The following is a 25,747-nucleotide window of genomic DNA, read 5'->3' on the forward strand; positions in this document are numbered from 1 at the left end:
CAGTTCTCGTATCATCATTTTAGTTCCAAATGTTTGAAATAAATATGTGATTTGGTGATGTTTCAGCTTTTGGTGTTCCTTATTTTTTCCAACCAGAAAAGTGCCGTGACTTAGAAAAGGTGACAAAACTCTGACATGGAAACGACCCTTGACCTTTAGCTCCTTCTCCAGGGTTCTGCACTGCCACTTCTGTACAATCGTTCTGATCTTCTTCTATTCTTCTATCTTATCTTCTTCTTCTTCTTCTTCTTCTTCTTCTTCTTCTTCTTCTTCTTCTTCTTCTTCTTCTTCTTCTTCTTCTTCTTCTTCTTCGTTCGTTCGCCTGATTGGCTGTCGTCCCCGTCACTCAGACTCACGTGGACCAATGGCACGCGTTTGTCCTTTGCCGTTGCGTCACACGCCGGCAGTGACTCCAGCAGCATCCAACATGGCGGCGTCGTGCGTCCTCCCCATGTGTGTGCGAGCGAGCCGCGGCTTCCTGCGGCTCCGGAGCGGGGCCACGATGGACGGGATCCGGACACTGGCCACGGAGAAGCCGGTGTCGGGCGGAGACGGGGCCACGGGGGGACTGGCCCAGGCGATCCTCCAGGAGAGACTCCAGCAGCAGAGCCAGGTACGAGCCGCGTTACCCGGGTACGAGCGGCGTTACCCGGGTACGAGCGGCGTTACCCGGGTACGAGCGGCGTTACCCGGTACCCGGGTACGAGCGGCGTTACCCGGTACCCGGGTACGAGCGGCGTTACCCGGGTACGAGCCGCGTTACCCGGGTACGAGCGGCGTTACCCGGGTACGAGCCGCGTTACCCGGGTACGAGCGGCGTTACCCGGGTACGAGCCGCGTTACCCGGTACCCGGGTACGAGCGGCGTTACCCGGGTACGAGCGGCGTTACCCGGGTACACGTCCATGCAGCGCGAGGGCAAGTGTAACGTACGAGTGTGAGACGGATAGAGTCACGTTGACGGCACGTGTACGTCCCCCACACGTGCCGCTGCCTCTTGTTTAGTTGCAGAACACGTTCCCCTTTCACCCTGATCTCCTTTGTGACCTTTGTAGAGTGTTTCTGAGTAAAACGAGCTTTATTTGACATTTCCGTGCGCACTGACGTACGTCCTCAAGCGTGCTCTTGGATTGGCTCAGCGGAGCTCACGTGACCTGAACGTCTGGAATGACCCTGGAATTGAGTAAATAGTCTGGCGGTAATGCAACACTTGGATGCCAACCGCCATAAAACAACAACAACAACAACATAACCTTCAAGTGCGTTTGTTCAGTCCAGACCCGGTTTACTTTACTTTAGTCCTGTTCAAATTAATAGTGGTTTGTTTCTTCATGTTTGGACCGGTCAGCTGGTGGTCAGCTGGTGGTCAGCTGGTGGTCAGCTTTGACCAGAGCCTTTGGTTGAAGCTCAGAATATGATTAGAATGATTTGTTCAGCCTAAATGTTTCTTGGTGGTGGTTCAGATGCTGCTGTAGAAGGTCCAGTGCTTCAGAATCCTCCAGTGCAGTTGTCTGTGGCGCCCTCTGCTGGTCACGTTTTAAGTCAAATGAAATAACACAATTTGTCATTTGATTGCGAGTGACTCCGCCCTTTTTACTTTGCATTTATTGAACAGCTGTTTTTAGTTTCTACACTGAACAAGCTGAAACTTCTATTCACACAAAAGACCAAATATTGGTCACACTTTTGTCATCTATTTCATACTGTGTTTCCATGGAGACGGGCAAAGTATGAAATGACCGGTAAATGTCTCTGTCCAGGGCCAGCCGCCACCAGGGGGAGACGGCGAGCAGGAGCAGAAGGATGAGAAGAAGGAGAACACGGCTTACGCCAAAAAGATGGTCCTCCGTTTGGCCGGGCTGATGGGCGCCGGCGGCGCCGTGGGAATGGTCTACGTCTTCGGTCAGTGTCAGTCCAGCAGCAATGTCTTCAAACGTGTCCGCTGATGTTTAAAGGCGCAATGGACAATTTTTCGGCGATTTGAGAACTCAGGTGGAAGTACACATGCCACTCCCCCGTGCACATGCCACTCCCCCGTGCACATGCCACTCCCCCGTGCACATGCCACTCCCCCGTGCACATGCCACTCCCCCGTGCACATGCCACTCCCCCGTGCACATGCCACTCCCCTGTGCACATGCCACTCCCCCGTGCTCATGCCACTCCCCCGTGCACATGCCACTCCCCCGTGCACATGCCACTCCCCCGTGGACATGCCACTCCCCCGTGCACATGCCACTCCCCCGTGCACATGCCACTCCCCCGTGCACATGCCACTCCCCCGTGCACATGCCACTCCCCCGTGGACATGCCACTCCCCCGTGCACATGCCACTCCCCCGTGCACATGCCACTCCCCCGTGCACATGCCACTCCCCCGTGCTCATGCCACTCCCCCGTGCACATGCCACTCCCCCGTGCACATGCCACTCCCCCGTAGTGGGAGGAGCCTGTAGAAAATGCTGTAGTTCTAAAGTTCAGAGGGCGACGTCATAAGGCGCCCGCTGCAGAGCGGCGCCCGCTGCACTTTGACACATGTTTACAGAAGTAGAATAGTTCAGGTTAATTATGCTTTGATATCGTTTCAAAATGATGAGCTCTATTTGTCTTTTGTCTTCCAGGGAACAACTCTGTGGATGAACAGGGAAACCCGGTACGTACATGTGACACGTGTTGCCCCCGGTTACCACACATCTGCTGCATCTTTGGGAAGCGCTCATTACTCTTGTTTTCTGTTTTATCCTTTTACATATGGTCGAGTTTCTGCAAACACCACATACTGCCTCCTAGTGGTCAAATGTAGGGCTGCAGCCATTTCATTCACTCCGTTCGACTTGTATTTTTAAAGCCTCGATTGTAATCTGGACTAAACAGACTCTAAAACCTCGAAACGACCTTTTTACAACAAAGAGTGGCATTTTTACATGAACTATCTGTTTTTCATCAATAATACACTTGTCAGTATGGATCATGGTCTCTGTGGTTCCTCTGTTCTGCTGAACATTCACGTAAACACTTATCATTCCATATTAACGTCACTTATTAACATATTAACACTTATTATACAATACCACGGCTTTTCACTCTTTTCTGACATTTACGTTTCACTTTGTACTTGTTTTTGTTGTTGTTGTCCTTGTTAGGCCCAAGCGCCACAAGCCGGCGAGAGGCATATTAGTTCCGTAAGGGCGTGCGAAGCGCGGTGCGCACGTAGTGCCCACGCAATCGAGCGCTCGCCCACTTCCAAACACTCACTAACTCACTCCTCCTCACGTGCAGACTCATTAGTAGTAGGAAAATGGAACATTATCATTGTTAACGGGCAAAGCCCGTGCAGAAGTGCGCACCTCTCCTTGTGTCCGTCTGTCCGTCTGTGAGAGTGGGATCTCTCCTTCACTGGAACTCCTCCAGGTTTCTACGCTTTTTTCCCAAAGAGGTTTTTTTTGTAGTTTTTCCTGACCGAGAAGGAGAGTCTAAGGACAGAGGACCCTGGGACATCGTCCATCGCCACCACAGACATTGTTGATTCATTTCTCCCTGTGGCCCTCAGAGGCAACTGTTGTTGTGATTTTGGGCCTTACAAAAATAAATTGATTTGATTTGATTTGACTAAACGAGCGCTTTACATTGCATCCCAATGTAAAGCGCTCACAAATACATTTCATCTCTTGCATGTTCCGTTCATATAAACATGCTAAATGTAACATTAATACTTTTTAGAGGGCCAAAAACACAAAGTGGGCGGAGCCCACTCAAAATTAACGAAAGTACCCGTCAGTGACCAGGGACCCACATGTATAGTTTATGATATTTGAAAAATGGTAAACATTGTTTTCTTTCTTCTTCTCGGGACCATCCCCCTGTTTTTCACCCAGTTTTGCACATGTCCAATCTGCAAATCTCCTTTTCTATCATTTAACAAATGTGCGCGTCAGCGCCCCCAAATGTCCCAAAAAATGCATTGAGAGATAGGAAATGGCAAAGAAAATCTGATTGTAGAATTATGATATTTGGTGCAGAGGTAGTAGATGGTGACAAGAGAAGTAAAAAATATTTATACGGCAACGCAACGGAGTTTGTAAAAGTACGACATATTGGATAAAAATTTGCCAAACATGACTCAGGAGTTTTTCCAAAATGTCGTACTTTTACAAACTCCTCCCCCTCAGGGCGTTGGCCCTAAAAAGCTGAAATTTTGTGAAAATGGTGCTGAGGAGTGGGACATCAAAAAATATTCAAATGATCCTGTCACGGCTACAATTTCAAAAATGTCCCAAATTTTAAATTTGCTGCCGTTTGCGCAGATAAAGTCTGAATTGCGTCAAATTAGAATCAGTTGTTACTCTTTTGCCCTAAACCTACTTGAAGTGAAATAAATTAATTTGGCGCGACAGCGCCTCCTACAGAGTGACATTAAATTTTATATAAAGGTTAAAATGTTAAGTTTGCGAAATTTTATGAAATTTGACGCAAAATTCAATTTTGGCATCCCGATCAAAAAAGCCAATGAGACCCATGTCATATTTGTTACGTCTTTACAGACTAAATATGCAGCAGTGAAATCCTCTACGTTTGCAGCTTGTACCACTCCCTACGAGAAATGACAGAGGCATCTTTGTCTCCCTCGGGGCCGCTCTAAGAGTCATGGTCTCTGTGCTGCAAAGCCGCACATTTTGCCAAGAATTTAAAATGAAATTGCTTTTTGAATGGGGACCACAAAATTTAGTTCTCCCAAAATGTGTCAAATTTTGCTCAAAATTATGTTTTGGCATTCCAGTCAAAAGCCAGAAACACCCATGTCATATTTGTTATTCCAATGGGGAAATTGCCAGATCTCTGAAATGTGAACATGTTTACACTTTATACTTTTACAAACTCCTCGGGCGTTTGCACGATTAACCTGAAATTTGGTGAGACTCCTCTTCAGGAGTCGACCATGAAAATGTTCTAAGAGTCACAGACTTTGGGGGGCGGAGCTGCGAACCTTCACATGTAAAGCAAAGGGAAGAAGACGCGACAGCGTCACAGTTTCAGCTCCAGGTGTAATAAAAGGAACGCGCCCCCTCCTCTTGCGGCAGTGGCTATAGTTGTTGTTGTTGCTTAGTCCAGATTTAGAGCAGGTTTATTTACATCTGAAAAGATTAAAGAACCTTGAATGTGTTTGAGTCTCTATTTAACCCTTTCACTGCTTTTTGCTTCTGAAGCCAAACTTTGACACGTGTCTTTTTTAGCACATTTTGACTGAGGCACACTTCCACTTAGCATGTCCCTGTTAGCTCTTGTTAGCTCCTGTTTGCAGCGTTAGCATGTCGGGACACACTCGGCAGGCTGGTGTGACCTGTGGCCGGCGCGGGAGAGGAAGCAGCACACTTCTCTCACCTCTCAGCCCTTCACACCTCGGGTTCTGCTCCTGCTCTTTCAAACCTGAAGTGTCACTTTTATCACTGTTTGTGGAGTTGTCTGACATTGTTTGAATACCTTTAGAGCCTTTAGAGGCCTATAGAGGCCTTTAGAGCCTTTAGAGGCCTTTTATAGCCTTTAGAGGCCTTTAGAGCACTCTAGAGCCCTTTAGAGGCCTTTAGAGCCTTTGGAGGCCTTTAGAGCCCTTTAGAGGTCTTTAGAGCCTTTGGAGGCCTTTAGAGCCTCCTTTAGAGGTCTTTAGAGGTCTTTAGAGCCTTTGGAGGCCTTTAGAGCCTCCTTTAGAGCCCTTTAGAGCCCTTTAGAGCCTTTGGAGGCCTTTAGAGCCTCCTTTAGAGGTCTTTAGAGCCTTTGGAGGCCTTTAGAGCCTCCTTTAGAGCCTCCTTTAGAGCCCTTTAGAGGCCTTTAGAGGCCTTTAGAGGCCTTTAGAGCCTTTCGAGGCCTTTAGAGCCCTTTAGAGCCTCCTTTAGAGCCTTTCGGGCGTTTGAACGTGGCATAAATGTGGATTGATCTGTGGATTGTCAATTAGCCTCAAGTTAAACCAAAAACAGTTTTGAACAGTTGAAAGTTCTGGATCAAACAAACTCAAATCTGAACTGTCAAACTGATACAATAACATGAATAACAACAGAACATAATAAGTTGATGTGTAGCTGCAGAGGACAAATGTCTCCAGGGTCAGTGAGTAGTGAACATTCTGCCCTGTCACCAAATGCTGCAGAAGTGTTCCCTCCAGTCCTCGCTCCAGCTCCGTTTCCCGCTCAAATCTTCACCTCTGAAGGAGACTGCACACTCCACATGAAAGACCAGCTAACGACGCTAACAGCGCTAACGGCCCCAACGGCCCCGAGAACCAAGACCCGGACTGAGAGAGGACCAGGAGAGAGGACCCGAGGGAGGACCCGAGGGAGGACCCGAGGGAGGACCAGGAGGGAGGACCAGGAGGGAGGACCAGGAGGGAGGACCCGAGGGAGGACCAGGAGGGAGGACCAGGAGGGAGGACCAGGAGGGAGGACCAGGAGGGAGGACCAGGAGGGAGGACCCGAGAGAGGACCAGGAGGGAGGACCAGGAGGGAGGACCAGGAGGGAGGACCCGAGAGAGGACCCGAGAGAGGACCCGAGAGAGGACCCGAGAGAGGACCAGGAGGGAGGACCAGGAGGGAGGACCAGGAGGGAGGACCCGAGAGAGGACCCGAGGGAGGACCAGGAGGGAGGACCAGGAGGGAGGACCAGGAGGGAGGACCAGGAGGGAGGACCAGGAGGGAGGACCAGGAGGGAGGACCAGGAGGGAGGACCAGGAGGGAGGACCAGGAGGGAGGACCAGGAGGGAGGACCAGGAGGGAGGACCCGAGAGAGGACCAGGAGGGAGGACCCGAGGGAGGACCCGAGGGAGGACCCGAGAGAGGACCAGGAGGGAGGACCCGAGAGAGGACCAGGAGGGAGGACCCGAGAGAGGACCAGGAGAGAGGACCCGAGGGAGGACCAGGAGGGAGGACCAGGAGGGAGGACCCGAGGGAGGACCCGAGGGAGGACCCGAGAGAGGACCCGAGAGAGGACCCGAGAGAGGACCAGGAGGGAGGACCAGGAGGGAGGACCAGGAGGGAGGACCCGAGGGAGGACCCGAGGGAGGACCCGAGGGAGGACCAGGAGGGAGGACCCGAGGGAGGACCCGAGAGAGGACCAGGAGAGAGGACCAGGAGAGAGGACCAGGAGAGAGGACCCGAGGGAGGACCAGGAGGGAGGACCCGAGAGAGGACCAGGAGAGAGGACCCGAGGGAGGACCAGGAGGGAGGACCAGGAGGGAGGACCAGGAGGGAGGACCCGAGGGAGGACCCGAGGGAGGACCCGAGAGAGGACCAGGAGGGAGGACCAGGAGGGAGGACCCGAGAGAGGACCAGGAGAGAGGACCCGAGAGAGGACCAGGAGGGAGGACCAGGAGGGAGGACCCGAGAGAGGACCAGGAGAGAGGACCCGAGAGAGGACCAGGAGAGAGGACCCGAGGGAGGACCAGGAGAGAGGACCCGAGGGAGGACCCGAGGGAGGACCCGAGAGAGGACCAGGAGAGAGGACCAGGAGGGAGGACCCGAGGGAGGACCCGAGAGAGGACCAGGAGAGAGGACCCGAGGGAGGACCAGGAGGGACGACCAGGAGGGAGGACCCGAGGGAGGACCAGGAGGGGAGGACCCGAGAGAGGACCCGAGGGAGGACCCGAGGGAGGACCAGGAGGGAGGACCCAAGGGAGGACCCGAGAGAGGACCAGGAGAGAGGACCCGAGGGAGGACCCGAGGGAGGACCCGAGGGAGGACCCGGAGGGAGGACCAGGAGGGAGGACCAGGAGGGAGGACCCGAGAGAGGACCAGGAGGAAGGACCCGAGAGAGGACCAGGAGGGAGGACCCGAGAGAGGACCAGGAGGGAGGACCCGAGGGAGGACCCGAGAGAGGACCAGGAGAGAGGACCCGAGGGAGGACCAGGAGGGAGGACCCGAGGGAGGACCCGAGGGAGGACCCGAGAGAGGACCAGGAGGGAGGACCAGGAGGGAGGACCCGAAGAGAGGACACCTCACTTCTGCTCCAGGAACACCTCACTTCTGTTGAAGTGTCAGTGTACAGTGCTGAGTGTGCTTCTGCACGAGGCCACCAGGGGGAGCTCCACACCACAGCCTGATTGCTGCAGGAGCAAAAACACACTTCAATATTTGTGCTTTTGATCTAGATTTGATAATGAAACGATCAATACTTTGTCTTTTTAGTTTCATTTCTTTTCTGTGACTAGAGCGTTAGGGGTGCACGGTGGCAAAGGCGGTTAGCGCTCTTGCCTCCCAAGAATGAGATCATTGGTTCGATTCCTGGACCAGACCAACATCACATGATCTCTCCAGGTACTCCGGCTCCTCCCACCATCCAATCACATGCATGTGTTAGGCTAAATGGACAGGTGTTGAAAATTAGCATATTCTGCTACATCTGGTTCGTCCAATGTCCTTAAATAAAGTCATATTGTTGGATAAACTGGATAAACTGACATTACTCTTTACATTCCCACTGACTCGGCATGTTCTTCTCTTCCAGATCGCAGACGAGTTCGATTCGGGTGAGTGCTCTTTCTTGTTCTACAGTTTGACCTTTTGGACGCTCTTAAGCTCCAAAAGGCGCCGCAAAAGTTGACTCCGCCCACACTCGGGAGCGCGTGCCACGGCCTCGTTCTGCGACTGGAATGAGCCGCGTCGATGTGCTACTGTGATGTTCTGATATTGTGGGCCGCAAAGTGAGCCAAGTTTATTCGTAGAGCACTTGTTGCACACACAGTTACCGTAGTTTCCGGAGTATAAGTCGCACCAGCCAAAAAAATGCAAAGAAAAAAACATGTACAAGTCGCACTGGAGTATAAGTATAAATCGCACCCCGGCCAAAACCATGACAAAGGGTGCGACTTATAGTCCAGAAAATACGGTATTCAAAGTGCTGTACAGGAAGTGTCCCTCGCCGATCGCGGAGTGAGATTCCTCCAGTGGGACAGCTGCCGCCCCGAGTCCATCACACCTTTCCTTTAAGCGGGTTCAGATGGAGCGCTGATACGGATAATACTTTCGTCAATATCCCTCCGCCCGGCCCGATCGCCGCCGTCCCTCCGCCCGGCCCGATCGCCGCCGTCCCTCCGCCCGGCCCGATCGCCGCCGTCCCCCGGCCCGATCGCCGCCGTCCCTCCGCCCGGCCCGATCGCCGCCGTCCCCCGGCCCGATCGCCGCCGTCCCTCCGCCCGGCCCGATCGCCGCCGTCCCTCGTCCCTCTGCCTGGCCCGATCGCCGCCCGGCCTGCTGCCCGTCCGTCAATCCGTCCATAAATCCATAAATCCATGACTCCGACACGGTCCGTCTGTGGGCTTCGCCGCTCAGCCGCCCACAGGGGCCGAGTATTGATCCGCGGGACCTTAAGCGGCGTGTCTACGAACGCGCCTCCCCGCCCAGCCCCCGCCCACGCCCAGCCCCCGCCCACGCCCAGCCCCCACCGCTACAGAGGGCAGAAATGCACAAGTTACAGCTAAATGTTCACTTTGTGCCTTTAACAGGTGGAGAGAACCTCAACGTGGTTTTACTTTGACAGGGGAAGTTTCAAAGTAAAAGTACTATGTTTGTAGTTTAGACTTTTACGGTCCTGTTCAGACGTTCATGTTTCGGTGTTGAAATGTTTACAATGTTCTTATTAAGTGTATCACAGAAATGTGTCTTTTTAAATATAGTTTTGAAAATGGAGCAGCCCAAACTTTCCAGTTGACAAGACGACAAACTGCAGTGATAAACAAAGGAAAAGAATTTAAGTAAAACAAGCGGTTTTACTTTAAATTTCCATTTGTTGTTTTTATATTTTGGCTTAGCGTTAGCCGAGTGTTAGCCGAGCGTTAGCTAGCCACACGTCGCCGAGCTCATTGCCCGGTAAAGGTCCAGATCCTCTGGGAGCTCTTCAGGACAACGACACTATTGATCCAGTCGTCACGTTTGTCCACATTCAATTGTTAAATTACCAACCTTTTTATTTGAGTTACGTTCAATATATACTTTTCAGAATGTTCCATAAAGAGAGGTGGACTTCTGTTCTTGAAGGTGGAATGGACCATTGTTTTGGCCCAAATCTCAGACTCTGTCTCATTTCTCATTGCCCCTGGTGTGCAGGGCCCCTGGTGTGCAGGGCCCCTGGTGTGCAGGGCCCCTGGTGTGCAGGGCCCCTGGTGTGCAGGGCCCCTGGTGTGCAGGGCCCCTGGTGTGAGACCTTCTGCTTGATAGTGCAGACTGCGACCTCTTGGCTCCATCAGAGCTTGAGGCATGTGTGAAGCTGCAGCAGCCAATCACAGGGGCAAGAATAAGATAAGTTCAGCTCATTTTTAGGGCTGTGAGCAGATGCCTCTGTGTGATCCTCTCTGTGTGATCCTCTCTGTGTGATCCTCTCTGTGTGATCCTCTCTGTGTGATCCTCTCTGTGTGATCCTCTCTGTGTGATCCTCTCTGTGTGATCCTCTCTGTGTGATCCTCTCTGTGTGATCCTCTCTGTGTGATCCTCTCTGTGTGATCCTCTCTGTGTGATCCTCTCTGTGTGATCCTCTCTGTGTGATCCTCTCTGTGTGATCCTCTCTGTGTGATCCTCTCTGTGTGATCCTCTCTGTGTGATCCTCTCTGTGTGATCCTCTCTGTGTGATCCTCTCTGTGTGATCCTCTCTGTGTGATCCTCTCTGTGTGATCCTCTCTGTGTGATCCTCTCTGTGTGATCCTCTCTGTGTGATCCTCTCTGTGTGATCCTCTCTGTGTGATCCTCTCTGTGTGATCCTCTCTGTGCTTGACTTGCTGCCACCGATGGAACTGCATCTAATGCTCGATGTTGTCAACAATCTTTGAATGTCTTGATGAACGACTCAAGAGTAAGAAGTTCCATCAGATTGGGCAGCTTCCCTGGGACTGGCCAGCTCAGCCCACTATGGAGGACAGTTCAACGCGTCCACTATGGAGGACAGTTCAATGCGTCCACTATGGAGGACAGTTCAACGCGTCCACTATGGAGGACAGTTCAACACGACACGCTGGAGAGACTATGTCTCTCGGCTGGCCTGGGAACACCTCGGGATCCCCCCGGAGGAGTTAGAAGAAGTGTCTGGGGAGAAGGAAGTCTGGGAGTCCCTGCTCAGACTGCTGCCCCCGCGACCCCGCCCCGGATAAAGCGGCAGAAAATGGATGGATGGACAATATAAATACAATTAATTATTATCCCAAATTTTTTTTAGAAAGCACCACCAACAACACAAAACAGCCTTAAATGAAATATAAAAAGCGGTATTTAGTCAAAAGATGAGAGCGCGTGAAGCGTGACGGAGCAGCTCCGCCCCTGCGCGGTGGCGAGAGCGCGCGCGCCCGTTTCCTCCGCCTTTATATCACAAACACATTTTAAACCCGTTTACCACATTTTCTCCAGCGTATTTTGCCGTGACTTAGACTGAACGCCTAGAAGTGTGAGTTCTGAGTGTAAATCACGCTAAATCTACTGTTACACGCTAAATCTACTGTTACACGCTAAATCTATCGGATCGCTAAATCCTCCTGTGGTCCGTTTTGGGTAAACCTGGAAGAAAAAATCTTTTGAAATTATATTTAGCGTGTTCAATATATTTCATTTAAAAATCCGTAAACCAAGTAATCAAATAACTACGGCCTTAACAGCACTTCGCAAGACCTACGTCCGGTTTAGACCTGGTTTAGTCCTGGTTTAGTCCTGGTTTAGTCCAGGTTTAGACCCGGTTTAGACCTGGTTTAGTCCAGGTTTAGTCCAGGTTTAGTCCAGGTTTAGTCCAGGTTTAGTCCAGGTTTAGTCCAGGTTTAGTCCAGGTTTAGTCCAGGTTTAGTCCAGGTTTAGTCCAGGTTTAGTCCGGGTTTAGTCCAGGTTTAGTCCAGGTTTAGACCAGGTTTAGACCCGGTTTAGACCCGGTTTAGACCCTGTTTACACCCGGTTTAGTCCAGGTTTAGACCCGGTTTAGTCCAGGTTTAGACCCGGTTTAGACCCGGTTTAGTCCAGGTTTAGACCCGGTTTAAACCAGGTTTAGACCAGGTTTAGACCCGGTTTAGACCCGGTTTAGACCCTGTTTACACCCGGTTTAGTCCAGGTTTAGACCCGGTTTAGTCCAGGTTTAGTCCAGGTTTAGACCCGGTTTAGACCCGGTTTAGTCCAGGTTTAGACCCGGTTTAGTCCAGGTTTAGTCCAGGTTTAGACCCGGTTTAGACCCGGTTTAGTCCAGGTTTAGACCCGGTTTAGTCCAGGTTTAGACCAGGTTTAGACCCGGTTTAGACCCGGTTTAGACCCTGTTTAGTGAATTGGGTGCATTTTGCCGTTCGTGTTTGGGACTTTGCGTCTTCAGCGTCGGATGGCAGCAGATGGCGAGGCTTCCTGGTTCCACACGCTGCAATGAACTCTGGGGGATTGAGTCCCGAGGGACCGCCCAGTGAGAGGGAGGGGCCCAGATCTTTAGATTATTCATTTGTTTGTTTTTAGCTCCTCGTCCTCCTGATGCACCACAAGATTCAGAATATGAGTTTTGTCAGTTTGTATAAAATATTTCATAATTGAATCTGAATCCACAAACGTACAGAATATAAACAAAGTAAATACATTTGCTCAAACTAACGACTCTTTTGGTAATCGATTTAAACTGATGATTTCATTGAATCAATTAGTTCTTATCAACTATTGTTCAACTCTCAATGAGTTAGGAATTCTTTCAGTATTTGATGAGTTCACAAATCACCTTTTTGGAGGCCTTTGTCCCGATGTTCTTCAGGAACGTCAAACTGTTGCTCTTTAATTAGCGATTAGCCCGTTTCATGGTGCTTCTTTCGCTCGTGGCGTTCCTTCTCTGGTCACATGACGGTGGCAGATGGCGGCGCTTCCTGCTTGCCCGCGCTGCACTCTGGGGGGCGGAGTCCCGGGGGAGCGCGGCGTGTGTTCAGAAATGGCCCGGGATAGAGCGGCACGCGCTCTGCTCTGTCGCTATTGTCCCGGCTGTTTTCTGTAATGAGCCCTCGGCCCCCTGGGAAATGAAGTCCCTATTATCCTGAGGCTTTAGGCGCCGACAGCTGTTTTACTGAGTCCAGATTCCTCCTCATTCGTCTGGTGCTGGACGCCGCGTCGGCTTCACCAGGGAAAGGGCCACGCTTGGGTCAGCTTTTGGGGTCACAGGTTACATATAGGGATAGTGAGATTGGGCGCCTCGCGTGCCCGGGGTGGCCCGTGCCCGGGGTGGCGAGGCGCGGTGCAGGGGCGGTGCAGGGGCGGTACGGTGCGGGGCGAAGGACAAAATTCAGAACCCACTTCAAACCCTGGACTTGGTGAACACAGATGATCAGAACAGACTTGAAGCTGTGACGACGATAAACGTGACGAGTTTCTGTCTTTTTGCTTCAGAGCCGCCGGTCGTCCAACAGCTGAAGAGGACGGTGAAATACTTCAAGGACTACAGACAGGTCAGTTACTGTCCAAATACAGACGGGTCAGTTACTGTCCAAATACAGACAGGTCAGTTACTGTCCAAATACAGACAGGTCAGTTACTGTCCAAATACAGACAGGTCAGTTACTGTCCAAATACAGACGGGTCAGTTACTGTCCAAATACAGACGGGTCAGTTACTGTCCAAATACAGACGGGTCAGTTACTGTCCAAATACAGACGGGTCAGTTACTGTCCAAATACAGACGGGTCAGTTACTGTCCAAATACAGACGGGTCAGTTACTGTCCAAATACAGACGGGTCAGTTACTGTCCAAATACAGACGGGTCAGTTACTGTCCAAATACAGACGGGTCAGTTACTGTCCAAATACAGACGGGTCAGTTACTGTCCAAATACAGACGGGTCAGTTACTGTCCAAATACAGACGGGTCAGTTACTGTCCAAATACTGACGGGTCAGTTACTGTCCAAATACTGACGGGTCAGTTACTGTCCAAATACAGACGGGTCAGTTACTGTCCAAATACAGACGGGTCAGTTACTGTCCAAATACAGACGGGTCAGTTACTGTCCAAATACAGACGGGTCAGTTACTGTCCAAATACAGACGGGTCAGTTACTGTCCAAATACAGACGGGTCAGTTACTGTCCAAATACAGACGGGTCAGTTACTGTCCAAATACAGACGGGTCAGTTACTGTCCAAATACAGACGGGTCAGTTACTGTCCAAATACAGACGGGTCAGTTACTGTCCAAATACAGACGGGTCAGTTACTGTCCAAATACAGACGGGTCAGTTACTGTCCAAATACAGACGGGTCAGTTACTGTCCAAATACAGACGGGTCAGTTACTGTCCAAATACAGACGGGTCAGTTACTGTCCAAATACAGACGGGTCAGTTACTGTCCAAATACAGACGGGTTAGTTACTGTCTGAAGCCATGTTTCCACTGGTTCACTTTGGAGTGGAGTGGCACGGCCCAAAGTGTCTTTAAGTGAACCGGCCGGTTTAAGAGGTCTAAAGTGGTCCGGCCTTCAAACAGCGTCCCAGAGTGTGTCCCCCCCGAGTGTGTCCCCCCCGAGTGTGTCCCACCAGAGTGTGTCCCCCCAGAGTGTGTCCCCCCAGAGTGTGTCCCACCAGAGTGTGTCCCACCAGAGTGTGTCCCCCCAGAGTGTGTCCCCCCAGAGTGTGTCCCACCAGAGTGTGTCCCACCAGAGTGTGTCCATGGGTTTGACCCCGGTGCATTTGTGGTTTCAGATGATCATTGAGCCGACGAGCCCGAAGCTCCTGCCGGACACTCTGAAGGAGCCGTACTATCAGCCGCCGTACACGTTAGTGCTGGAGATCACCGACGTCCTGCTGCACCCGGAGTGGTCGGTACGGAGCGGTCACTCTTTACCCAACGCGCGCGTTAATCCCCCTGGTGCCCAGTGGGTCTGTGCCTCGTTTCTGGCTTATATGAAGTGTGTGGTCAGTTCCACTTCTGCGTCCAGACATTTCTCTGGACTCGATCTTTTTGTTTGAATCGACTTGAAGCCGAGGCACCGACTTTCACTCATTTGTAATAAACAGTGTTTACACTTTTCTCTCACGACAAACTTCAAACAGCTCCACAAATCCATGACTGAAGCGTGTCTCACTCCAGCGTCTCGTCTCACTCCAGCGTCTCGTCTCACTCCAGCGTCTCGTCTCACTCCTGCGTCTCGTCTCACTCCTGCGTCTCGTCTCACTCCAGCGTCTCGTCTCACTCCAGCGTCTCGTCTCACTCCAGCGTCTCGTCTCACTCCTGCGTCTCGTCTCACTCCTGCGTCTCGTCTCACTCCAGCGTCTCGTCTCACTCCAGCGTCTCGTCTCACTCCAGCGCCTTGTCTCACTCCTGCGTCTCGTCTCACTCCTGCGTCTCGTCTCACTCCTGCGTCTCGTCTCACTCCAGCGTCTCGTCTCACTCCAGCGTCTCGTCTCACTCCAGCGCCTTGTCTCACTCCTGCGTCTCGTCTCACTCCAGCGTCTCGTCTCACTCCTGCGTCTCGTCTCACTCCTGCGTCTCGTCTCACTCCTGCGTCTCGTCTCACTCCAGCGTCTCGTCTCACTCCAGCGTCTCGTCTCACTCCAGCGTCTCGTCTCACTCCTGCGTCTCGTCTCACTCCAGCGTCTCGTCTCACTCCAGCGTCTCGTCTCACTCCTGCGTCTCGTCTCAGTCCTGCGTCTCGTCTCACTCCTGCGTCTCGTCTCACTCCAGCGTCTCTTCTCACTCCAGCGTCTCGTCTCACTCCAGCGTCTCGTCTCACTCCTGCGTCTCGTCTCACTCCTGCGTCTCGTCTCACTCCAGCGTCTCGTCTCACTCCAGCGTCTCGTCTCACTCCAGCGTCTCGTCTCACTCCTGCGTCTCGTCTCACTCCAGCGTCTCGTCTCACTCCAGCGTCTCGTCTCACTCCTGCGTCTCGTCTCACTCCTGCGTCTCGTCTCACTCCTGCGTCTCGTCTCACTCCTGCGTCTCGTCTCACTCCTGCGTCTTGTCTCACTCCAGCGTCTCGTCTCACTCCTGCGTCTCGTCTTACTCCTGCGTCTCGTCTCACTCCTGCGTCTCGTCTCACTCCTGCGTCTCGTCTCACTCCTGCGTCTTGTCTCACTCCAGCGTCTTGTCTCACTCCTGCGTCGCGTCTCACTCCTGCGTCTCACTCCTGCGTCTTGTCTCACTCCTGCGTCTCGTCTCACTCCTGCGTCTCACTCCTGCGTCTCGTCTCACTCCTGCGTCTCGTCTCACTCCTGCGTCTCGTCTCACTCCAGCGTCTCGTCTCACTCCAGCGTCTCGTCTCACTCCTGCGTCTCGTCTCACTCCTGCGTCTCGTCTCACTCCTGCGTCTCGTCTCACTCCTGCGTCTCGTCTCACTCCTGCGTCTCACTCCTGCGTCTCGTCTCACTCCTGCGTCTTGTCTCACTCCAGCGTCTCTTCTCACTCCTGCGTCTCGTCTCACTCCTGCGTCTCGTCTCACTCCTGCGTCTCGTCTCACTCCTGCGTCTCGTCTCACTCCTGCGTCTCGTCTCACTCCTGCGTCTCGTCTCACTCCTGCGTCTCGTCTCACTCCAGCGTCTCGTCTCACTCCTGCGTCTCGTCTCACTCCAGCGTCTCGTCTCACTCCTGCGTCTCGTCTCACTCCTGCGTCTCGTCTCACTCCTGCGTCTCGTCTCACTCCTGCGTCTCGTCTCACTCCTGCGTCTCGTCTCACTCCAGCGTCTCGTCTCACTCCTGCGTCTCGTCTCACTCCTGCGTCTCGTCTCACTCCTGCGTCTCGTCTCACTCCTGCGTCTCGTCTCACTCCTGCGTCTCGTCTCACTCCTGCGTCTCGTCTCACTCCTGCGTCTCGTCTCACTCCAGCGTCTCGTCTCACTCCAGCGTCTCGTCTCACTCCTGCGTCTCGTCTCACTCCTGCGTCTTGTCTCACTCCAGCGTCTCGTCTCACTCCTGCGTCTCGTCTCACTCCTGCGTCTCGTCTCACTCCTGCGTCTCGTCTCACTCCTGCGTCTCGTCTCACTCCTGCGTCTTGTCTCACTCCTGCGTCTCGTCTCACTCCAGCGTCTCGTCTCACTCCAGCGTCTCGTCTCACTCCTGCGTCTCGTCTCACTCCTGCGTCTCGTCTCACTCCAGCGTCTCGTCTCACTCCTGCGTCTTGTCTCACTCCTGCGTCTCGTCTCACTCCTGCGTCTCGTCTCACTCCAGCGTCTCGTCTCACTCCTGCGTCTTGTCTCACTCCTGCGTCTCGTCTCACTCCTGCGTCTTGTCTCACTCCTGCGTCTTGTCTCACTCCTGCGTCTTGTCTCACTCCAGCGTCTCGTCTCACTCCTGCGTCTCGTCTCACTCCTGCGTCTCGTCTCACTCCAGCGTCTCGTCTCACTCCTGCGTCTCGTCTCACTCCTGCGTCTCGTCTTACTCCTGCGTCTCGTCTCACTCCAGCGTCTCGTCTCACTCCTGCGTCTTGTCTCACTCCTGCGTCTCGTCTCACTCCTGCGTCTCGTCTCACTCCTGCGTCTCGTCTCACTCCTGCGTCTCACTCCTGCGTCTCGTCTCACTCCTGCGTCTTGTCTCACTCCAGCGTCTCTTCTCACTCCTGCGTCTCGTCTCACTCCTGCGTCTCGTCTCACTCCTGCGTCTCGTCTCACTCCTGCGTCTCGTCTCACTCCTGCGTCTCGTCTCACTCCTGCGTCTCGTCTCACTCCAGCGTCTCGTCTCACTCCTGCGTCTCGTCTCACTCCAGCGTCTCGTCTCACTCCTGCGTCTCGTCTCACTCCTGCGTCTCGTCTCACTCCTGCGTCTCGTCTCACTCCTGCGTCTCGTCTCACTCCTGCGTCTCGTCTCACTCCAGCGTCTCGTCTCACTCCTGCGTCTCGTCTCACTCCTGCGTCTCGTCTCACTCCTGCGTCTCGTCTCACTCCTGCGTCTCGTCTCACTCCTGCGTCTCGTCTCACTCCTGCGTCTCGTCTCACTCCTGCGTCTCGTCTCACTCCAGCGTCTCGTCTCACTCCAGCGTCTCGTCTCACTCCTGCGTCTCGTCTCACTCCTGCGTCTTGTCTCACTCCAGCGTCTCGTCTCACTCCTGCGTCTCGTCTCACTCCTGCGTCTCGTCTCACTCCTGCGTCTCGTCTCACTCCTGCGTCTTGTCTCACTCCTGCGTCTCGTCTCACTCCAGCGTCTTGTCTCACTCCAGCGTCTCGTCTCACTCCTGCGTCTCGTCTCACTCCTGCGTCTCGTCTCACTCCAGCGTCTCGTCTCACTCCTGCGTCTCGTCTCACTCCTGCGTCTCGTCTCACTCCTGCGTCTCGTCTCACTCCTGCGTCTCTTCTCACTCCAGCGTCTCGTCTCACTCCTGCGTCTCGTCTCACTCCTGCGTCTCGTCTCACTCCAGCGTCTCGTCTCACTCCTGCGTCTCGTCTCACTCCTGCGTCTTGTCTCACTCCTGCGTCTTGTCTCACTCCAGCGTCTCGTCTCACTCCTGCGTCTCGTCTCACTCCTGCGTCTTGTCTCACTCCTGCGTCTTGTCTCACTCCAGCGTCTCGTCTCACTCCTGCGTCTCGTCTCACTCCTGCGTCTCGTCTCACTCCAGCGTCTCGTCTCACTCCTGCGTCTTGTCTCACTCCTGCGTCTCGTCTCACTCCTGCGTCTCGTCTCACTCCAGCGTCTCGTCTCACTCCTGCGTCTTGTCTCACTCCTGCGTCTTGTCTCACTCCTGCGTCTCGTCTCACTCCTGCGTCTTGTCTCACTCCAGCGTCTCGTCTCACTCCAGCGTCTTGTCTCCTCAGCTGGCGACGGGCTGGAGGTTTAAGAAGCGTCCTGGCATCGAGTACCTGTTCCAGCAGCTCGCGCCGCTTTACGAGATCGTCATTTTCACTGCAGAGACCGGGATGGTGAGTAAAGACACTATCTGACCACGTGAGAGCCCAGTGCGTCTGATGTCCAGTCTTATGGTCAGACCTTTGCTGTTCTTTGCTCATTCAACCTGAAAGAGATTTAGATTTCAAAGAACCGTTTTTCCCCTTCAGACGGCGTATCCTTTGATTGACAGCATCGATCCTCAAGGTTTCGTCATGTACCGCCTTTTCAGGGACGCCACGCGCTACATGGAAGGACACCACGTGAAGGTACCAGAGAGGAGCTTTAATCATGTCTTATTTAAGAAGCAAATCATTCATTTGAAGTTGATCTAATTCAAATGTGAAAGAAATTAAGTGGAAAAAGATTAATTTGGGTGAGATGTAAACTTGAAATTTGTGTTAGGGTAAATTTTGTTTTACCACTTAAGGATTCACACCAGGTCTAAACCAGGTCTAAACCAGGTCTTAACCAGGACTGGCTTAAGAGTTAACAAAAGTAGCAAAAACATTGAATCCTCTTTTTAATACATCTTAATAAAGTGTTTCTGACCCGAAATGACGTGTGGGCTCCCTGCTGAGCCTGCCTTCTGCTTCATTGATTGGCCACCCTCCTTATTAAGGCCTGCCCTCCCCCCTTCTCTCTGCTGTCAATCACCGCTGCACACTTATTGTGTATTTGAGAGAAAGCGGAGGAGGGTCTTAACCTACTTCCCAGACACGCGCCCAGACCAGACGGGACATATGTTCAGAAAGAGTTCCACAGCGCTCTGTACCAAAGCTGGCTAACGTCTACACAGGGAAAGCTAGCTAACGTCTACACAGGGAAAGCTAGCTAACATCGACGCAGGGAAAGCTAGCTAACGTCGACGCAGGGAAAGCTAGCTAACGTCGACGCAGGGAAAGCTAGCTAACATCGACACAGGGAAAGCTAGCTAACGTCGACGCAGGGAAAGCTAGCTAACGTCTACGCAGGGAAAGCTAGCTAACATCGACGCAGGGAAAGCTAGCTAACATCGACGCAGGGAAAGCTAGCTAACGTCGACGCAGGGAAAGCTAGCTAACGTCGACGCAGGGAAAGCTAGCTAACGTCGACGCAGGGAAAGCTAGCTAACATCGACGCAGGGAAAGCTAGCTAACGTCGACGCAGGGAAAGCTAGCCAACGTCGATGCAGGGAAAGCTAGCCAACGTCGATGCAGGGAAAGCTAGCCAACGTCGACGCAGGGAAAGCTAGCCAACGTCTACGCAGGGAACGCTAGCTAACATCGACGCAGCCAAAGCTAGCTAACGTTGATGCAGCCAAAGCTAGCTAACATCGACGCAGCCAAAGCTAGCTAACGTCGACTCAGCCAAAGCTACCTAATGTCGACGCAGCCAAAGCTAGCTAATGTTGACGCAACCAAAGCTAGCTAATGTTGACGCAGCCAAAGCTAGCTAACGTTGACGCAGCCAAAGCTAGCTAACGTTGACGCAGCCAAATCTAGCTAACGTTGACGCAGCCAAAGCTAGCTAACGTCGACGCAGCCAAAGCTAGCCAAAGCTAGCCAACGTCGACGCAGCCAAAGCTAGCCAAAGCTAGCTAACGTTGACGCAGCCAAAGCTAGCTAACGTCGACGCAGCCAAAGCTAGCTAACGTCGAAGCAGCCAAAGCTAGCTAACGTCGGCGCAGCCAAAGCTAGCTAACGTCGGCGCAGCCAAAGCTAGCTAACGTCGGCGCAGCCAAAGCTAGCTAACGTCGACGCAGCCAAAGCTAGCCAACGTCGACGCAGCCAAAGCTAGCCAACGTCGACGCAGCGAAAGCTAGCCAACGTCGACGCAGCCAAAGCTAGCTAACGTCGACGCAGCCAAAGCTAGCCAAAGCTAGCTAACGTCGACGCAGCCAAAGCTAGCCAAACTAGCTAACGTCGACGCTGCCAAAGCTAGCTAACGTCGACGCTGCCAAAGCTAGCCAAAGCTAGCTAACGTCGACGCAGCCAAAGCTAGCTAACGTCGACGCAGGGAAAGCTAGTTAACGTCAGGGGCTAAACCAGACACAGCAGAGTTTCGGCCGCACACTTTTGAAACAGGTTAATCCCGCTGTTGTCTTTGCTCTGTGGAGGAAACTTAAGACGTCTGATCCGGTCCAAATGCGGGCCACGCCCAAAGACTGAGGAGGTCCGGGGGAGGTCCTGTTGTGTGTGTTCAGGACGTGTGTTGTGTGTTCAGGACGTGTGTTGTGTGTTCAGGACGTGTGTTGTGTGTTCAGGACGTGTGTTGTGTGTTCAGGACGTGTGTTGTGTGTTCAGGACGTGTGTTGTGTGTTCAGGACGTGTGTTGTGTGTTCAGGACGTGTGTTGTGTGTTCAGGACGTGTGTTGTGTGTTCAGGACGTGTGTTGTGTGTTCAGGACGTGTGTTGTGTGTTCAGGACGTGTGTTGTGTGTTCAGGACGTGTGTTGTGTGTTCAGGACGTGTGTTGTGTGTTCAGGACGTGTGTTGTGTGTTCAGGACGTGTGTTGTGTGTTCAGGACGTGTGTTGTGTGTTCAGGACGTGTGTTGTGTGTTCAGGACGTGTGTTGTGTGTTCAGGACGTGTGTTGTGTGTTCAGGACGTGTGTTGTGTGTTCAGGACGTGTGTTGTGTGTTCAGGACGTGTGTTGTGTGTTCAGGACGTGTGTTGTGTGTTCAGGACGTGTGTTGTGTGTTCAGGACGTGTTGAGTTAAAGGTGTGTTGTGTGTTCAGGACGTGTTGAGTTAAAGGTGTGTTGTGTGTTCAGGACGTGTTGAGTTAAAGGTGTGTTGTGTGTTCAGGACGTGTTGAGTTAAAGGTGTGTTGTGTGTTCAGGACGTGTTGAGTTAAAGGTGTGTTGTGTGTTCAGGACGTGTGTTGTGTGTTCAGGACGTGTGTTGTGTGTTCAGGACGTGTGTTGTGTGTTCAGGACGTGTTGAGTTAAAGGTGTGTTGTGTGTTCAGGACGTGTTGAGTTAAAGGTGTGTTGTGTGTTCAGGACGTGTTGAGTTAAAGGTGTGTTGTGTGTTCAGGACGTGTTGAGTTAAAGGTGTGTTGTGTGTTCAGGACGTGTTGAGTTAAAGGTGTGTTGTGTGTTCAGGACGTGTTGAGTTAAAGGTGTGTTGTGTGTTCAGGACGTGTTGAGTTAAAGGTGTGTTGTGTGTTCAGGACGTGTTGAGTTAAAGGTGTGTTGTGTGTTCAGGACGTGTGTTGTGTGTTCAGGACGTGTGTTGTGTGTTCAGGACGTGTGTTGTGTGTTCAGGACGTGTTGAGTTAAAGGTGTGTTGTGTGTTCAGGACGTGTTGAGTTAAAGGTGTGTTGTGTGTTCAGGACGTGTTGAGTTAAAGGTGTGTTGTGTGTTCAGGACGTGTTGAGTTAAAGGTGTGTTGTGTGTTCAGGACGTGTGTTGTGTGTTCAGGACGTGTGTTGTGTGTTCAGGACGTGTGTTGTGTGTTCAGGACGTGTTGAGTTAAAGGTGTGTTGTGTGTTCAGGACGTGTTGAGTTAAAGGTGTGTTGTGTGTTCAGGACGTGTTGAGTTAAAGGTGTGTTGTGTGTTCAGGACGTGTTGAGTTAAAGGTGTGTTGTGTGTTCAGGACGTGTTGAGTTAAAGGTGTGTTGTGTGTTCAGGACGTGTTGAGTTAAAGGTGTGTTGTGTGTTCAGGACGTGTGTTGTGTGTTCAGGACGTGTGTTGTGTGTTCAGGACGTGTGTTGTGTGTTCAGGACGTGTTGAGTTAAAGGTGTGTTGTGTGTTCAGGACGTGTTGAGTTAAAGGTGTGTTGTGTGTTCAGGACGTGTTGAGTTAAAGGTGTGTTGTGTGTTCAGGACGTGTTGAGTTAAAGGTGTGTTGTGTGTTCAGGACGTGTGTTGTGTGTTCAGGACGTGTGTTGTGTGTTCAGGACGTGTGTTGTGTGTTCAGGACGTGTTGAGTTAAAGGTGTGTTGTGTGTTCAGGACGTGTTGAGTTAAAGGTGTGTTGTGTGTTCAGGACGTGTTGAGTTAAAGGTGTGTTGTGTGTTCAGGACGTGTCGTGTCTGAACAGAGACACCAGTAAAGTGGTGGTGGTGGACTGTAAACGTGAGGCCTTCAGTCTGCAGCCGTTTAACGGCCTCGCTCTGAGGAAATGGGACGGCAACTCGGACGACCGCACACTTTACGACCTCGCCAACTTTCTCAAGGGTAAGACTGGGTCTAAAGCGGGACTAAAGCGGGTCTAAAGCGGGTCTAAAGCGGGTCTAAAGCGGGACTAAAGCGGGACTAAAGCGGGACTAAAGCGGGTCTAAAGCGGGACTAAAGCGGGACTAAAGCGGGTCTAAAGCGGGACTAAAGCGGGTCTAAAGCGGGTCTAAAGCGGGTCTAAAGCGGGACTAAAGCGGGACTAAAGCGGGACTAAAGCGGGACTAAAGCGGGACTAAAGCGGGACTAAAGCGGGACTAAAGCGGGTCTAAAGCGGGACTAAAGCGGGTCTAAAGCGGGACTAAAGCGGGACTAAAGCGGGACTAAAGCGGGACTAAAGCGGGTCTAAAGCGGGTCTAAAGCGGGACTAAAGCGGGACTAAAGCGGGACTAAAGCGGGACTAAAGCGGGTCTAAAGCGGGACTAAAGCGGGTCTAAAGCGGGTCTAAAGCGGGACTAAAGCGGGTCTAAAGCGGGTCTAAAGCGGGTCTAAAGCGGGACTAAAGCGGGACTAAAGCGGGTCTAAAGCGGGTCTAAAGCGGGACTAAAGCGGGTCTAAAGCGGGTCTAAAGCGGGACTAAAGCGGGTCTAAAGCGGGTCTAAAGCGGGTCTAAAGCGGGTCTAAAGCGGGACTAAAGCGGGTCTAAAGCGGGACTAAAGCGGGACTAAAGCGGGACTAAAGCGGGACTAAAGCGGGTCTAAAGCGGGTCTAAAGCGGGACTAAAGCGGGTCTAAAGCGGGTCTAAAGCGGGTCTAAAGCGGGTCTAAAGCGGGTCTAAAGCGGGACTAAAGCGGGACTAAAGCGGGTCTAAAGCGGGACTAAAGTGGGTCTAACGCTTTGTTTTCAGCCATCGCTGTGAGTGGCGTGGACGACGTGCGGTCGGTGCTGGAGAACTACGCTCTGGAGGACGATCCCATCGAGGCGTTCAAACGAAGACAAGCTCAACTCGCTCAGGTTTGAACCACATCATGAACATTTCTGCCGTTTCCCTTGGATACGAGCCTTTGACACCTCGTCTGATTTCACAAGGACAAGGAGAGACGTGAATATGAACCGACCGTCATAATGATGTGAGACTCCTCCTCTTTGGAGGAGGAGCGGTTCATCTGGGACGGGTTCATCTGACCCTTTGTCACAGTTTTAGATTATGTTCTGGATGACCCTTTGTCACAGTTTTAGATCATGTTCTGGATGACCCTTTGTCACAGTTTTAGATCATGTTCTGGATGACCCTTTGTCACAGTTTTAGATCATGTTCTGGATGACCCTTTGTCACAGTTTTAGATCATGTTCTGGATGACCCTTTGTCACAGTTTTAGATCATGTTCTGGATGACCCTTTGTCACAGTTTTAGATCATGTTCTGGATGACCCTTTGTCACAGTTTTAGATCATGTTCAGGATGACCCTTTATCACAGTTTTAGATCATGTTCAGGATGACCCTTTGTCACAGTTTTAGATCATGTTCTGGATGACCCTTTGTCACAGTTTAAGATCATGTTCTGGATGACCCTTTGTCACAGTTTTAGATCATGTTTTGGATGACCCTTTATCACAGTTTAAGATCATGTTTTGGATGACCCTTTATCACAGTTTAAGATCATGTTCAGGATGACCCTTTATCACAGTTTAAGATCATGTTTTGGATGACCCTTTATCACAGTTTAAGATCATGTTCAGGATGACCCTTTGTCCCAGTTTAAGATCATGTTTTGGACGACCCTTTATCACAGTTTAAGATCATGTTCAGGATGACCCTTTGTCCCAGTTTTAGATCATGTTTTGGATGACCCTTTATCACAGTTTTAGATCATGTTCTGGATGACCCTTTGTCACAGTTTTAGATCATGTTCTGGATGACCCTTTATCACAGTTTTAGATCATGTTCTGGATGACCCTTTGTCAGTTTTAGATCATGTTCTGGATGACCCTTTGTCCCAGTTTTAGATCATGTTTTGGATGACCCTTTGTCCCAGTTTTAGATCATGTTCTGGATGACCCTTTGTCCCAGTTTTAGATCATGTTCAGGATGACCCTTTGTCACAGTTTTAGATCATGTTCAGGATGACCCTTTGTCACAGTTTTAAATCATGTTCTGGATGACCCTTTGTCCCAGTTTTAGATCATGTTTTGGATGACCCTTTGTCAGTTTTAGATCATGTTCTGGATGACCCTTTGTCCCAGTTTTAGATCATGTTCTGGATGACCCTTTATCACAGTTTTAGATCATGTTCTGGATGACCCTTTATCACAGTTTTAGATCATGTTCTGGATGACCCTTTGTCACAGTTTTAGATCATGTTTTGGATGACCCTTTATCACAGTTTTAGATCATGTTCTGGATGACCCTTTATCACAGTTTTAGATCATGTTCTGGATGACCCTTTGTCACAGTTTTAGATCATGTTTTGGATGACCCTTTATCACAGTTTTAGATCATGTTCTGGATGACCCTTTGTCCCAGTTTTAGATCATGTTCTGGATGACCCTTTGTCACAGTTCTAACCGCGTGTTCATCTGTCCGTTTCAGGAGGAGGAGCAGCGTCTTTCTGAACTCTCGCAGCAGAAAAAACAGGGCCTTTCGCTCGGCTCCATCACGTCTCGTTTTTGGCGTTCAAAACCACAGTGATCCGCCCACTTTCGACTCCTCCACCAATCAGGAAGCGGTATCCGGGCGGAGCAGCAGCACCAGCCAATCACTGAAAAGAGCCAATCCACAGATGATAGACAGACTGCTCAATGGACCAATGGGGAGCCTTCAGAGCCGAGGTCACTGTACGATAAGACCCGCCCCCAATGGTCACACCGGAGCTGCTCATTGGAT

The 25,747-nt window shown here is 51.8% G+C and overlaps 1 protein-coding gene across 1 annotated transcript; it reads left to right on the forward strand.

Moving 5' to 3' along the window:
* Positions 1-393: 393 nt before the first annotated feature.
* Positions 394-25,747, forward strand: timm50 (translocase of inner mitochondrial membrane 50 homolog (S. cerevisiae)). Its single transcript, XM_072462021.1, has 11 exons — positions 394-613; positions 1,760-1,901; positions 2,620-2,651; positions 8,486-8,507; positions 13,351-13,409; positions 14,657-14,776; positions 18,695-18,799; positions 18,935-19,033; positions 22,770-22,926; positions 23,771-23,877; positions 25,454-25,747. The coding sequence occupies exons 1-11, from the start codon at positions 428-430 to the stop codon at positions 25,550-25,552; spliced, it is 1,128 nt and encodes a 375-aa protein (XP_072318122.1). The 5' UTR covers positions 394-427; the 3' UTR covers positions 25,553-25,747.

This window comes from Eucyclogobius newberryi, unplaced genomic scaffold (assembly GCF_026437365.1).
Source record: "Eucyclogobius newberryi isolate DKJ021-1_F unplaced genomic scaffold, fEucNew1.0.hap1 SCAF_366, whole genome shotgun sequence".
NCBI lineage: Eukaryota > Metazoa > Chordata > Actinopteri > Gobiiformes > Gobiidae > Eucyclogobius > Eucyclogobius newberryi.

Coding starts and splice junctions, on each gene's coding strand:
- timm50 (XM_072462021.1), top strand. CDS start 428: ATGGCGGCGTCGTGCGTCCTCCCCATGTGTGTGCGAGCGAGCCGCGGC. Junction 19,034..22,769: donor TGGAAGGACACCACGTGAAG/GTACCAGAGAGG, acceptor TTGTGTGTTCAG/GACGTGTCGTGTCTGAACAG. Junction 23,878..25,453: donor GACAAGCTCAACTCGCTCAG/GTTTGAACCACA, acceptor TGTCCGTTTCAG/GAGGAGGAGCAGCGTCTTTC.